The following is a 15,372-nucleotide window of genomic DNA, read 5'->3' as shown; positions in this document are numbered from 1 at the left end:
ATAGCTGTGTTTTGACATTGTAAAAGTAACATATTTTAGAACATTAAAAAAATAAAAATTAGATCAAGATTTTAAAAAACACAAATTAGAACCATTTTGTACAGGTAAAATTGTTTGATTCAGTCTGATTCTTTAGTTCTCTGACTACTTGACCTAGCATAAGCTTTTTAATTTTATATAGGATTATAACAGGAAAGGACATTAAAGATAAATTAGCAAGTTATACCCTCATTCTGTCCTTGAAGAAATTCAGGCTTATCTTTCTAGAAGGATTTTATGCAGTAGAACATACATACATAGTTGTTAAATTAATCTAGATCATAAGTTTTCATTAAAGTTATTTGTGACTACAAGTATTTATTGAAAAATTAGTTTTTAACTATTCAAGAAATACATAAATAGAGGGACTGATGCCAACAGGGTAGCAAAATAGGAAGTCCTAGGCCCCCCTTCCTCCATAGAGATATGGAATTAAAAACAATACACAGACCATTTTCTTTGTGAGCAATCCAGAACTTAGTTAAGGTGTTTCTGTACCCAAGGTGAGCACGTAGCCAAAAATAACCATATCAAAGACAGTAGGAAAATGCATGGCCTTTACTTGCCACGGCTCCTCCCTCTGGCAAAGCACAGTGCCATTGGGAGAAAACTTCCAACTCCTGCCTTCTCCCTGGAAAGAGAAAGAAAAGGGTGGAACATATCCACTGACTTCTGACTTCTAAGGGGCTGACCAAGGGAATGATTTTTATCTTGCCTGAATCTAAGCTCTGACACAAATGGGTGCCAGCAGGGGATCACTGATAACGAAGTGGATCACTGGGTCTTAGTCTAGCACCAGAGAAGATAACAGTGTCAACAGACAGATCCTAGGCAGTGTCCCAGTATCATGACTTGCTACAGCACCAGAGATACAGGGAAAAAGAGACAAAAAGTCTACCACATACTGAAAACAATTAGCAAAATGGCAATAGTAAGTCCTTTACTGTCAATAATTATTTTAAAGGTAAACTGGTTAAACTCTCCTACTAAAATACAAAGGTTGATTGAATCAATAAAACACAGGATTCAACTATATGCTGTCTGCAAGAGACTCACTTTAGATATAAGAACACAGGCTGTAAGTGAACGGATGGAAAAATATATTCCATGCAAATGAGAACCTGAAGTGAAAAGAAACAGCCATATTTACATCAGACAAAATAGACTTTAAGACAAAAACTGTGACAAGAAACAAAGAAGGACAATATATAATGATAACAAGGTCAACTCACCAGGAAGATACAACAATCATAAATATATACAAACCTCACATTAGAGCTCCCCAAAATATGGAACAAACTTACATAGAACTGAAGGGAGAAATAAACAGCAACACAGTAATAGTAGGAGACTTCACTATCTGACTTTCAGTTATGGATAGAACAACCAGACAGAAGTTCAATAAGGAAACAGAAGACTTGAACTTGAAAGAAGCATTAAAACATTTCAAAAGATTGAAATCATATAAAATAGCTTCCTCACTACAGTGGAATAAAACTAGAAATCAAAAGTAGAAGGAAAATAGGAAAATAAAAAAACATGTGGAAGCTTAACAACTCACTCTTAAACAGCAAATAGGTCAAAGAAAAAATAAAAGAGAAATTTAAAGTATATCTGGAGACAAATGAAATGAAAACATAATATACCAAAATGTATGGAGTATAGCTAAAGCAATACTAAAAGGCAAGTTTATAATGGTAAACACTTATGTTATGAGACAAGAAAGATCTCAAATCCATAATTTAACTTAAAACTCAAGGAAAGAAAGAAAATACAAACTAAACCTAAGATTAGCAAAATGAAGAAAATAATAATGATTAGAGCAGAGATAAATGAAAGAGAGAATAGGACAAAATAGAAAAAAAATCAATGAAACCAAGAGTTGGTTTTTTGAAAAGATAAGCAAAATTTAAAAATTTTTACTAGACTAATTATGGAAAAAGGAGAGATGATTTATTGGCTATGACACCAACAGAACAGGCAACTAAAGCAAAAACAGACCAACAGGACTATATAAGGTTAAAAATTTCTTCAAGTCAAAGGAAGCAATGACCAAAGTAAAAAGGCAACCTATGGAATGGGAGTAAATATTTATAAATCATATATCTTATAAGGAGTTAATATCCAGAATATTTGAGGAACTCCTACAACTCAACAAGACAATAAATAACCCAATTGACAAATGGGTCAAGGCTGTGAATAGGTATTTCTCCAAAGAAGATACATGAATAGTCAATAAGCATTATTGCTTATGACTATTGAATGAGAAGATGCTCGACATCATTCATTATTAGGGAAATGCAGTTTAGAACCACAATGAGATACCACTTCACATCTGTTAGTTGGCCACTATCAAAATAACAAAAAATAACAAGTATTGGTGAGCATGCTGAGAAACTGGAATCTTTGTGTACTATTGGTTGGAATGTAAAAGGGGACAGCCATTTTATGGAAAACAGTATTGGGGTTCCTCAAGAAATTAAAAATAGAATCACCACAGGATCCAGCAAGTCTACTTCTAAATGTGTATATGAAGAGTTTAAAGCAGGATCTCAAAGAGATATTTGTATACTCATGTTTGCTGTAGCATTATTCACAATAGCCAAAAAGGAAAAGCAACCCAATATCTTCAACAGACAAACTGATAAGGAAAATATGGTACATACATACAATAGAATATCATTCAGCCTTAAAAAGAAGGAAGTCTTGTTACATGCTCTAACATGGATGAACCTTGAGGAGATTATAGTAATTGAAATAAGCCAGTCACAAAAGTACAAATGCTGTAAGATTCCACTTTATATGAAGTACTTAAGGTGGAGAAAAATCATAGACACAAAAAGTAGAAGGCTGGTTGCCAAGGGCTGGGGGAAAGATGATGGAAGTTGCTGTTTAATAAGTACAGAGTTTCAGTTTTACAACATGAAAGAATTTAGGTATCTCTTGAGTAACAATGTGAAAATACTTAACACTACTGAACTATACATTTGAAAAGAGTTAAGACAGTAAATTTAACTTTATGCTTTTTACCACAAGTAAAAAAGAAAAGAAATGCCCAAACAAATTCTCTTAAAATACTGGAACATTGGGATAAGGCCATAGTTCTCACCACACCTAAGCCTCAATTCTGGGCAGGACTCCATTTCCCCAGTAGTATCACCATTGCTAACTTGTACATCCTTCCAAATCCTTTTCTGTATTTCTACACAGAAACACCCATGTTCAAAAACTCAGAGGTAGTTATAGAAAAAAAGGATAATTATTTTGTATTTATGTTTTTACTCAAATTATGTCTTCAATTTGCTTATTTATTCAACACAGCCTAGAAACATATCAATGTTATATAAAGATTCATCAAGAACATTGTTTTTAAATACTGCTTAATATTTCATTATTTGGATATAGTAGTTTATTGCGACCTTCCCTTATTTATAAATATTATTATTGTTTGACATTTTATAATTAAAAATAATGCAGCCAGAATTGGTCTTCTTAGCCCTTGGGCAAATTTTTTATTTTAATTTGATGAGTTATATATTTCATTTCTAGAAAATTCTCAGACATCCTTTCAATTGTCTCCCTTCTATCTCTTTTTAAAAATGTTCATCTTTCTGAAATAACTTTTAGATAGAAGTTGGAATTTCTATTTTTAGCTTCCTTGTATTAACTCTTATTTGATTGTACTTTCCAAAATTATTCTACCAAACAACTTCTAGGTTTTTGCACTAAACACCCACTTACATTTTGAAAAACCCTATACTATAGTTTTCATCAGCACTGTGTTAGATTTTTTTCAATCTTAGTGTTCATAAAAATCTTTTCAGAAGCTTATTTAAAATTTTGATTATTAGGTCTACCCTCTAGCATTCTGAGTTAGTAGGTCTAAGATGGGCCTTAGGAAACTTCATTTTAACAAGAACCACAATAATTGTGATTCAAGCAGCCAGAGATTCCAGTTTAAAAACTACTACTGTGACACCAACAATGGATATTTGCAGGTTCACCATTTTTCTTTTCTATTTATTTTTACCCTAACCATTTGAAAAGTAATTGAGATATATGTATATACAATATTCTGGGGGAATAAAAGAACCCCTTGCAAATATTCATTACCAATTGGATGCCCAATGGAGCTCATAAAGCTATATCTCTAGCTATTCTTGGAAAAAAAAACACAAAAACCTAGCAGGATCTAACTATTGTTTTTGAGACCTCATCTAAACTTCCACGTAGATTTGATTTTTTATCCATTTAAAATTGATGGTTTATTCAAGCTAAAATAAAAAATATGGAAAAATATTTGTGAGAGTAATTCAAAATGTCACTATTGATATTTTTAAAACACCATACTAGAAACACACACAGATACTTGTTTTCAATGTGCTTTCATTAAAACAATCCTCATATGTTTCTGAAATCTTGTAACTCTGCTTTTAAACTAATAACAAATACAACAAACCTACCCTTTGATGCATGCAAGTACATTGTAAGTTTAAATATCACCCAAATAAAGTGTAAATAAGACTTAAAGTATCCAGTGTATTGGTAGCTATGCTAATGGATTTTCCATAGTAGCTCTACTCTTGCATGCACCATTAATGAAAATAGCTCTCACTGGCTCCAGTTTGTCTTAATCTCAGTATCTGATTTCTTATGTTCTCTATTTGGTCCATCTAGACTTTCAAATTTTCTGTGCACAGTAATTTCCCATCGGTCAGTTACCTTCCTGAAGAGCCCCACTCAGCTCACTTATAACTAAAGCAAGGTTTCCTAAGCTATTTAGGCATTGTAGAATCAGGTGCTGGTTTGATACCTAATATATTGCATTTATCTAAGTGAACCTATTTTATTTAAATTACACTTTGCCCATTATTATATATTGTCTATTTCTTTTTAGATGCTATATAGATCTTATTTCTTCCTATTCTTATTCTGATAATGGAGACAAAAATAGATACATTTTTTCTGATAGAAGTATTGCCTATTTTTAAAATTATAATTAAAAAACACATACATATGCAATAAATTTTCTAAGTATAACTGTAGTGTAGTTACTGTTAGATCACTCGGCTATCGATTATGAACTATACTCATAGCAAAACATAACACACTCAAGGAGAGCTAAAATGCTTAGAGCAATGGTGAGTCAGTTACCATCACCAGTGTTAAGGGCATAAAATCCCCACGAGTCTGCATTCTCCACACTCCAAGTGCTCAGTAAGCCTTGTAGGTTTAACTTTGGGTGACAGCTGTTACCATGGTCTGTACCAAAGTCTTCAATGTTGGGAAATGACCTCATTGAAGGTGAATAAAAATTCTTCATTGACCTACAGCAATGTTGTGTAATAGAATTTTCTGCAATGATGAAAATGTCTTCTACCTGTGCAGTGCAATATGAGAGCCGCAAGCCAAATGGGCTACTGAGCATTTAAAATATGGCTAGTGTGACTGAAAAATAAAATTTTAACTTTATTTACTTTAAACTAGTTTTTAAGTTAGGAAGCCACATGTGACTAGTGGTTCCCATATTAGATAGCCCAAATCTAGACCAAAATTTGCATCTCCAGTCCTCAAATGGTTTACATGCACACAATTTTAATTTGTTGCCAATATTTACACAATTGTGGGCTGCTGTTGTCACATGGCAATGATTTGTTGAAACTAGTAGCCACTGTCCTTTTAACCAGAAGCCTAAGTTACTTATCTGTTACTGTTTTCTCTGTAGTTATTTCAGTTTGAGACCTTTGATTCAGATTGAAGAGCATCAAATGCATTATTTTCATTGCTTCATTGGCTAGAAACATAAAAGCATCTTTTAAAATAATAGTTACTTTTTTAAAAGTTTCTTGGGAAATTTAAGTCCATGCTGTGTCTTAAAAGCCTACTTCAAACTGGGTTTATTCCTCTGGAATCTAAGATCTAAGAACCTCTGAATGGTCAGAGTTTACCTTGGAACCCAGTGGCTAGCTGAACTTAGAAGCTGTGGCTGTGAAATAATCACCTCTTGCATTTTCCTGTGGTTGACACTGGAGGAAACTCTTGAATATGTAGGTGGATAGAGGTGGCAAGCAAGTGTTACCTGTGTTGCCCATGGTTTATTTGATTCTGGATTGGAGCAGATCTTACGTGACCATTAGAAATGAACTGTAGAACTTTACAGCAATTGAAAAAATGATTGCTTTCTTTATTAAAAAATAAGGGTTTGAGTCACATGGCAGACATAGACATAGAACTATAAAACTGGAATTCTCTTGATCCATCAAGTATTAAAACATTTTAGACTATTGTATCACAACATTTTAGAACCCAACTAGAAACTATTTAGATAATGAAAACATTGAACTTACATTGAGGGCTGTAAGAGGTTCATATATAACATCCTGTGTAGGTGTTTTTTTGGTGAATTCTAACGGGCATTGAAGATATTTGAAATTATACTCGATCTGTAGAAGACAGATTTTTTTTTTTAAAAAAAGTACAGTTAGTCAAGTATAGAATCCCCAAAGTAATTCTTGAAAAAATCAAATACACAAGTTTACAATTCTGCTGAAAATTAAGTGATTTGAAGAAAGTTATTTCAAGTGGAGACAAGAAATTAAGTTATTGCATATTAATTCCAAAAATAAATATCCTGGAAGGCTGTTATTCAATTGCTTTATATCTCATAGGCATGGAAAGAGAGGAGTTCTCAAAAGATCATTTAGATATTTTAGATCTTCAATATTAAGGCACAATTAGTTAAGGAAATATAAAGACTAGAAAAAATGATGCTATTAAAAACTATTAAAATGTTAGGGGAAAACAGAATGTAAGGGAAAAATTCTCTCACAAGTAGATAATACAATAATACGACAAATTAGATCAATACCTTCTACAGTAGGTTACAGATCAATAGTAACAATATTTTTAATATTTTTCAAAGAATTATAACAAAATAATAAAATAAACTTACATAGTAGTCTCGGCAGGACTTGTCTTCTGTAGAATGCAACATGCAGAAATCTAAAAGTACCTTTGAAAAAGAAAAACCAGGTAAGATATTGGGGCAGTACACTACATATTAGGAAGGATTTTACCTTATTTCTAAAATAACACACAAGACATTTCCTTTCCTTGGCCTCTTGCATCTCAAGAAAAAATTATAATCTATGTCATTCAGGAGCAAAGTTTAAAATACAAAATGTTACAAATACTTTTGCATGCCTCAGAAACACCAGTGATTCAGAAAAATACCATGTGCTTGAGAATAAAATTGCATGTACTAAAATCTCGGTAAGAGATAGTCCACTAGTTGTGCCTAAGATTTTATGTCTTTCTGGGCTTTTAGAGGATATATAGATTACAGGTTGAGCAACCCTAATCTGAAAATGTGAAATTCTAAATGCTCTAAAATCCAAAATGTTTTGAGCACCCACATATTTCCATAAGTAGAAAATTCCACACATGAGTACTTAATATAAACTTTGTTTCATGCACAAAATTATTAAAAAACTACATAAAATTACCTTCAGGCTATGCTTTTAAGGAGTGTATGAAACACAAATGAATTTTGTATCTACACTTGGATCCCATCCTTATGATACCTCATTATATATAGGCAAATATTCTGAAATCCAAAACATTTCTGGTCCGAAGACGTTGGGATAAAGGATAGTCAATCTGATTCCTTTTCTGAGTACCTTACAGTGACAACTTATTGTTCCTAATCAAGATTTTCCATCCCAGCAATGGAGTCTTTCTATGGTTTAGGTCCCATCTTCTGAATTGCCCCAGTCTGGAGTAACGTGTTTGCTTCTGTACCTCATGTGCCAAGCAACACGGAGAGAGTATGTGTTTAGAGGAGGGTGGACAGGGGGATAGATGTTGTAATGAGAAATAGATGAAGGCTCTCTAGATACTTAACTTAGGGAAAGAACACTTATGGGGTCATTAGAGCCACCCCTATGGTGTTCCGGAACAATTGTTTTTGTGGGGCTGCATAAACAATGTGAGACACCCCAAATCTAGTGGTCCAAATTTATGGTCCTGAGAAAGAAATACTACCTAGCCAGGCTGCCCTCTTGGAACCAGGACTAGACACGATACACCACGTGGCCCCATCAATGCATCTAGGACCTCCTGGGGCATCTGGTGAACCTGCAGAACTTGAGGGTAGAGGGTCAGACTATATCCAGAAGGGAAAAAACAGGGCCCTGGCTGGTCTCAGGTAGCAAAGGGATTAAGAAAATTATAAGGCAGGCTCTGTTGGTGACTGGATAGCAGTACTAGAGGTCACAACAACCATCATGAACAATAAAGACAAGACTAGCCAGTAGTGCTGTGCAAGGCAGAAACAGGCAGGTCTGGTTGTTATAGTTTGAAAACTGGGTAATAATCAATGTGTGCAAAATAAAGGATGGGCTGTCTTGGGTGGGGGCCAGGGAGATTTCAAGAGCAACTTTTCAGAAATGTTGTATAAGTAATTCAAATGCATTATGTCAGGCTTAAGACATTTAAATTCACTTATTTTGCTGAAAAGTAGTCACAATACAAAAGTAATAAAGTCATTATAGAAAATTACCTAGAAAATGTAGTAGCATAAGGAAGAAATTAAAAACTAATCCTATTCCTGTAACAGATAATTCTTATTAACATTTTGGTATAATTTTGACTGTTTACTATGTTTTCACATGGGAATATTTCAACATTGTTTTACAATTACAAATAATGTTGCAGAAAACATTCTGTAAAAGTCTGTATCTCTGATTATTCATTAAGACAGATTTTAACAATTGTTAACTACAGAATAAGAAAGTTTGAGATTGAGTATTTATGTGTCCTTTGATGAGATGTAGGCACCTAAAAAGTTAATCTGTCTGCCATTTGTGTACTGGACTGCTCAAATTTTCATTAGGCATCATAAAAAAGAAAATGCCCAAAATATTTAGTGCACAGGAAGTCCCTGCTCAATAAATAAAATACAATAAGTGCTAGTAGTACTAATAACCACATAAGCAGTACAAAAATAGTAGGAGGTATATTATGTATGAACCATTATCCTTAGCACTTTATATATTTTACCCCCACTTTTGTAATCACGTTGTAAGATCAGTATTAGCATCATTATTTTAGAAATAGAGAAAACAGAAAATAAGCTCAGAGAGGTGAAATGACTTGCCTAAAACAACTCAGTGAAAGGCAGCACCAGGATTAAATCCCAAGACCTCCAGAAGGCTCCAAATCTGGTCTTCTATTCCCTGCGTCACTATATCTTACTGCCTCCTCCAGCATTTGGATATATTTTTCCTTTGTAAGATATCTGAAGTCATTCTGCCTTTCTTGACCATTCCATGTCTGTCCCAACCCTCAAATCCCAACTTTCCCAGATTGCCTTTTAGCATCCTTTAATACTCATCTGCTCAACAATCTGTGCATGTTTGTCTTGTATGGAGTATCCGATCATATGCTGGTGCATATTTAATGTAGCAAAGAGAGTCACATATTTAAAAACTCACAGAGGCCAGGCAAGCAATGTAAATGAAGGAACCATGCCAGGCATAAGAGTTTTTTTCCATTGTTCTTGAGATGTTGGCTATCCTTGGGCAAGCTTTTATCTTCACAGTTTGGATAAAGTCATAATTCAATACTTCTCTACTATAAGGAAAGCAATTGCATAAGAATGACAATATGTGACAACTAGGCACTGGAGCCCAATATACAAAGGGGAGAGGTGGAGCATTTTATTTTATTTTATTTTTTATTATACTTTAAGTTCTAGGGTATATGTGCACAACATGCATGTTTGTTACATGTATACATGTGCCATGATGGTTTGCTGCACCCATTAACTCGTCATTTACATTAGATATTTCTCCTAATGCTATCACTCCCCCCTCCCCCCACCCCACAACAGGCCCCAGTGTGTGATGTTCCCCACCCTGTGTCCAAGTGTTCTCATTGTTCAATTCCCACCTATGAGTGAGAACATGCGGTGTTTGGTTTTCTGTCCTTGCGATATTTTGCTCAGAATGATGGTTTCCAGCTTCATCCATGTTTTTAAATAGGAGAGTGATTGTCCCACCCATGGGAAGCTGCTGGTGCTCAGCTCAGCAATTCCTGCCTTGTGAGAAGGTAGGCCCAGGTACAAGATCTCATTCTTATGAGAGGCTAGATATTTGGAGGAAAATATAACTGGAGGAAACCAGATACCTTAAGGAAAGCATCCTGGTTTCAAACATTAGCAATTCATGCAAATTTGAAACAACAATAGCATGCATGCCAAGTGAAACATATACGAAGGCTTTATTCAGCCAACAAACACCAGTTCGTAGTCTCTGCTATAGGCGCAGATTATTTAAATAAAAATATTTTACCATATTATTACCTATTACATATAATAATAGGATTCTTTAATCCAAGAAGGCCTTCCTTAAGTAGTTATTGTCTCATTTCCCTTATAGCCTAAGGAAAATGAGAAGCTTTAAAGCTGGAAATTATTATTATTAGGTTGTGATTACAACAATAAATCCTCAGATCATATATGTCAAGCATAAACCCAGGAAGAATTTTGTTTTAGAGAGTTTACCTTCATGCATTCAGGGAGGTATTCTATCATTTCTGTAATTGGACATTTGTTGCCTGGAGAATTATGACTAAAAACCTTAAGACATTCATCCCATCTGTAAAAAATAAATAAGTAAGATAAGCACAGGTCTTCATCCTTCTGTTCTGTACAATAGCTGAAACTCAAGATTATTTCTTTAGGGGAAACCTAAACTTAAGCGTATTCATGAAATACAATGCTCACCCTTGGTTCCAATGGAACCAACATGTAAACCAAGATCAACTCAGTAACAGGATCCTTGTCCATTAATGGACATTAGGAATGTGGGTAAATTTCAGGATGGCTGTTATAATCATTGTTCTGTCTCTGTATCTAAATGCCATTCCAAGAAGCTGGGACTATATCTTCTTTTTCTCCTGAAGTTATGAAATGGTCAGTATTTACAGAGCTGACCACGTTAGGTAGAGATTCCACATTCACATACCTATATCATCAGTGTAGTACTGGTCCCATATTTAATAACTAATGCATGTGTACATCCTGTATTGAGTTAAACTACAAACTAACACGCGTAAAGTGCATTGATAAGCATAGCCTCTGCCAGAACATTCCAGATTTTGCCCATTTTCTTCATCACCATCCAACTGAACAGGGTAAGACAGTGCTTACCATACCAAGGAGGAACTAAATCTATGGCAGGAGGCAAAGAATAGCCCATTTATCTCCAAGATCTTATCCAATTCTCCGTTAAACTCTATCAGTAAAACCCATCTAGTACATCTACATTGTCAAAAGAAAAGTTTGGATTGAACACTTGCATTAAAAGTGCTTTAAAGGGATGATCAGTAAGAGATTTTTTAGACTGCCCATGCTCAAAAACACAGGCTTGATGTGCCTTGAATATGAGAATGTTTGCTCTGTGTCCACTACTAGGTGACACTGGGCCCTTGTGCGTATCTATCTGTGATTATTATAGAAAGTGATACTAAAAAGATATTATGAGAAGTGGAACAAACTATCCTCTAACTTAATCACTAAAACTCCTTGGCGTATGGTTTACAAACCCACCAACTCAAAAGATTACATGTTAAGAGTCATCCCATTATATGGCACTGATAACCAATTCGATTTGCCTTGGGGAATATTTTTGCCAGCATCCAGTTTTAGGGTTTCTACTGGCACGTGTTGGGCAAATTCAGGTAGGGCAGTGCAGAGTTTGTTTGACAATGATATGGTTCCAGACACTACACCTGAACCCCTGGAGTCTCACAAGAGTGATGTGAAGCTTGGTTTTATGTGCCCACATTTTATTTTTTAAGAAATATAAACTGAAGATCAGAGAGGTTAAGCAATGTGCCTGTTGTCATCCAAAAAAATTCATTTATAAATTTAGGTAGACATTCAGAAATAACTAAAGGAGTATAATTGGATTGTAACACAAAGGATAAATGCTTGAGGGGATAGATACCATTCTCCATGATGTGATTATCATGCATTGCATGGCTGTATCAAAGCATCTCATGTACCTGATACATATACACACCTACTATTTACCCACACAAACTAAAAATAAAAGGGTCGGGCACAGTGGCTCATGTCTGTAATGCCAGCACTTTGGGAGGCCGAGGTGGGCGAATCACTTGAGCCCAGGAGTTCGAGACCAGCCTGGCTAACATGGGGAAACCATGTCTCAATGAAAAATACAAAAATTAGCTGGGCATGGTGGCTCGTGCCTATAGTCCCAGCTACTCAGGAGGCATGAGAATTGCTGAAGCCCGGGAGGTGGAGGTTGCAGTGAGCAGAGATCACGCTACTGCACTCCAACCTGTGTGACAGAGCTAGACCTTTTCTAAAAATAAATAAATACAAATTAAAAATAAAAAACTTTAAAGATTGATGCAAACAACTGATATTTTAAATTTTAATTAATGGCCGAAACTCATTTCTTTTCTCTTATTTTCTCAGACTTCAAATCATCCTGATACCAGAGAACACTACATGACAGTGGACAGGAAGACAGTATACCTTTTGCTCCTGATGATTGTAAGAACCACCTCCTTCCTCTTATTGTGAAGTGCAAGGTGCAAAAAGGAGGCCTGCTGCTTGTTCAGGACTATGTCAGCATTGTGGCTCAGAAGAAGCGCAACGGCTTTGGCGTGGCCTTCCCTTGCAGCAAAGTGAAGTGCAGTGTTCTTTTGAGGAAAAAGAGACACAGAAAATGTGGTGACAATGTCTAATCTGCCTTATTTCACCACTTAACTGCTTAAAAGACATTAGCGACACTACTATTTAATACCAAAATACATAGGATTTAAAACTGGTGTTCAGAATCAAGCTTCAAAATAATGAGTTCATAGTTCAAACATGGTGTGTGTGTGTGCATGTGTGGGAAGTGGATCTGTGTGTGTGTGAGAGAGAGAGAGAGAGAGAGAGAGAAAGAGAGAGAGAGAGAGACAGAGACAGAATGAATTCCAAGGTATTTGTTTTGTGTTGCTTTTGCAATGGGATGATTCTACAAGGACAAAGGATAAGCTTTCAGGGTAAAGATGTTGGGTTGAACACAGAAGAAAATCCTCCTGAGACTGATCATTTGGAGAACAGTGGCTTACAGATTTGGGGCTTCACAAGCTTGTAAATGTTTTTTTTTTAAATCAGCGACTGTTATAAGTTTGCCCATTTTTAGTTTCCCCACATAAAGATTTTTTTTTTTAAAGGCAACAACAATCTTCTATCCCCATCATTTTATGAACAAACATACGTTTCAAAAGTCACTCTCCCCAACAGAAGGACATAATAGCACAATAAAGGGCAGTATTTCAAATCAATACACTTCAAAACAACACTTATCTTAATGAAAACTCACCCCTGCCTTCAATTCTGTGGACCTACCAGGGAGTAAACGCTTTGCCATCAAATTTCAATGGCCTGTGGACCTTGCTGCTCTGTGAGACTGGGGGTTTCCTCAACATTCACCCACCCCTTGGTATTCTCTCATTTCTGCTGCCTTTTGATTCATACTTCACCTCAAGAATCCACTTGCTAAACATCCAACAAAAGGCTGGGAATAGAGCAAGGAAGGTAAAAGGTGTCTTGGAGAGTTTTCTGGCAATGTTGGAAGTTTCTGCTATGTCAAGATTTTGGGTAAGCATGAGGACCACAGTGCATACCCCGTCTTCATCCAGGCGATCTGTGCACTTCAAATTAGTATCAAGAATGACCTTCATGGTCTGAGTGTACCCGCCCATGGACGCATGATGCAAAGCCGTCCAGCCATTGTGGTCACTGGTAAAGAGTTAAGAAAAGATATGCGCATACACTTAGCAGACGAAATGTGGGATGGGATGCCATTTGGCTTATTCTAGGTAAATCTGATGACAACAAAAAGCATAAATGACATCTGGCAACTAAATATTTATAAAACATTTATAATAAATGAGCTAATTCCAAGCTTAATGATCTTAAATGACCTATTTCTAACGTGATTCACATGTTTTTTATTTAGTGGTTTAAAATACGAAAGTATGTAAAACATTACCAAACACTTTGGGGTAGGAGAAGTACGCTTAGCGTGTCTGTGTCATACATCATTTTTTTAAAGCTATAATGAACTGATACACATCAATTTAAATCTTGTTTTATTCTTTCAATGAACATTGTATCAACAAATTTTTATGAAGTAATGTTAGTCTTTGTGGTCAATAGTTATTGGTAATACTACTAATAATATAGTATATGGCTATAAGATACTTCGCTTAGTGTCAGTTATTATTCTAAGAGTTTAAATCTGAAAAACTTCCCTCTTGTGCTCTGAAAGATGCTTACTCATTTGCTTTGAAAAATGTTTATCCTTTTCCACAGAAATTCAAGATGTAAATACAACGAAGCCTTATCATATTAGTTATCTTTTTTCAAATTACACGGAAAAAAATTCCTGACACTATTTGATTTCAGTGCTAGTGAGCAGATGTTTTAGAGTGCAAGAGCCATGTTGCTATATCAGTTATGATGTAAATAAGCAACAACTGTCTGGCCTGGGTCTACTTGGGTCCCTTTGCAGGCCAGTTTCTTGGTGTTTCTTTGTAAACCAGAAGAAACTGAGCAAAACATTTATTCTTGTAGCTGTAGCACTAATTTGCTGTCATCAATATTATGGTAAGGAAATGTGTTTTTGAACATTAGCCTAATAAGCTCTTTGCTACTGCTATGGTAAGATATTAAATGAAAAACCTCTGTAAAATGTTTCCAGGTTTTTTCTTTCTTATCACAATATCATTTAATTATGCCACGTATTTTCTTATGCTTACATATTTTAACTTTGTTTTGTTTCTTGTGCTTGAGCTCATTTAAGCATAATAAAATTCAGAAATGTTTACTGTCTTCTGTTGTCACTTAAAGGGAGCTTTTTATATCTACCATTCATCAGATTGAATGAAAAGTAGAATATTTGAACTTGTATGTTTTGTGTGTGTGTACGTGCACACACACACATACACAACCATGGTTTTGTCTCTATATAGGAATATGGCAGCAAGATGAGGTAAAATATGAGAACTGTATTTCAAAGAAAGGTTCTGAGAAAGACTGCACAAAGCCACTTATTCTGTGACCTCGAACAAGGTTCTTCAAGTCTAAAAACTTCAAAGTCTTTCAGTTGGAAATAATACTGACTTCCCTTCCAGTATTTTTAGAAGTTATATATGTTTTGATGATAAAATAAAATGGATAAAAGTACTTAGTGAGATATAAAGTTAGACCTCATAATTAAAAATATAATGAAAAGATAGCCTCAA

The 15,372-nt window shown here is 35.1% G+C and overlaps 1 protein-coding gene across 1 annotated transcript in view; it reads right to left on the bottom strand.

Moving 5' to 3' along the window:
- The window catches only part of LOC105483595 (transient receptor potential cation channel subfamily A member 1), a 68,245-nt gene that overhangs the window by 18,150 nt on the left and 34,723 nt on the right, over positions 1-15,372 (bottom strand). The window contains exons 14-18 of the mRNA XM_011744518.2: positions 13,750-13,864; positions 12,608-12,774; positions 10,604-10,697; positions 6,992-7,051; positions 6,387-6,482 (exon numbers count right to left, since the gene is read on the bottom strand). Coding sequence (XP_011742820.2) covers positions 6,387-6,482; positions 6,992-7,051; positions 10,604-10,697; positions 12,608-12,774; positions 13,750-13,864 — 532 coding nt within the window. The remainder of the gene's footprint in view (positions 1-6,386; positions 6,483-6,991; positions 7,052-10,603; positions 10,698-12,607; positions 12,775-13,749; positions 13,865-15,372) is intronic.

The sequence above is a fragment of the Macaca nemestrina genome, chromosome 8, assembly GCF_043159975.1.
Source record: "Macaca nemestrina isolate mMacNem1 chromosome 8, mMacNem.hap1, whole genome shotgun sequence".
NCBI classification, from domain to species: domain Eukaryota; kingdom Metazoa; phylum Chordata; class Mammalia; order Primates; family Cercopithecidae; genus Macaca; species Macaca nemestrina.
The sequence above is the reverse complement of the archived record's forward strand: the minus strand, read 5'-3'. Positions and strand labels throughout refer to the sequence as shown.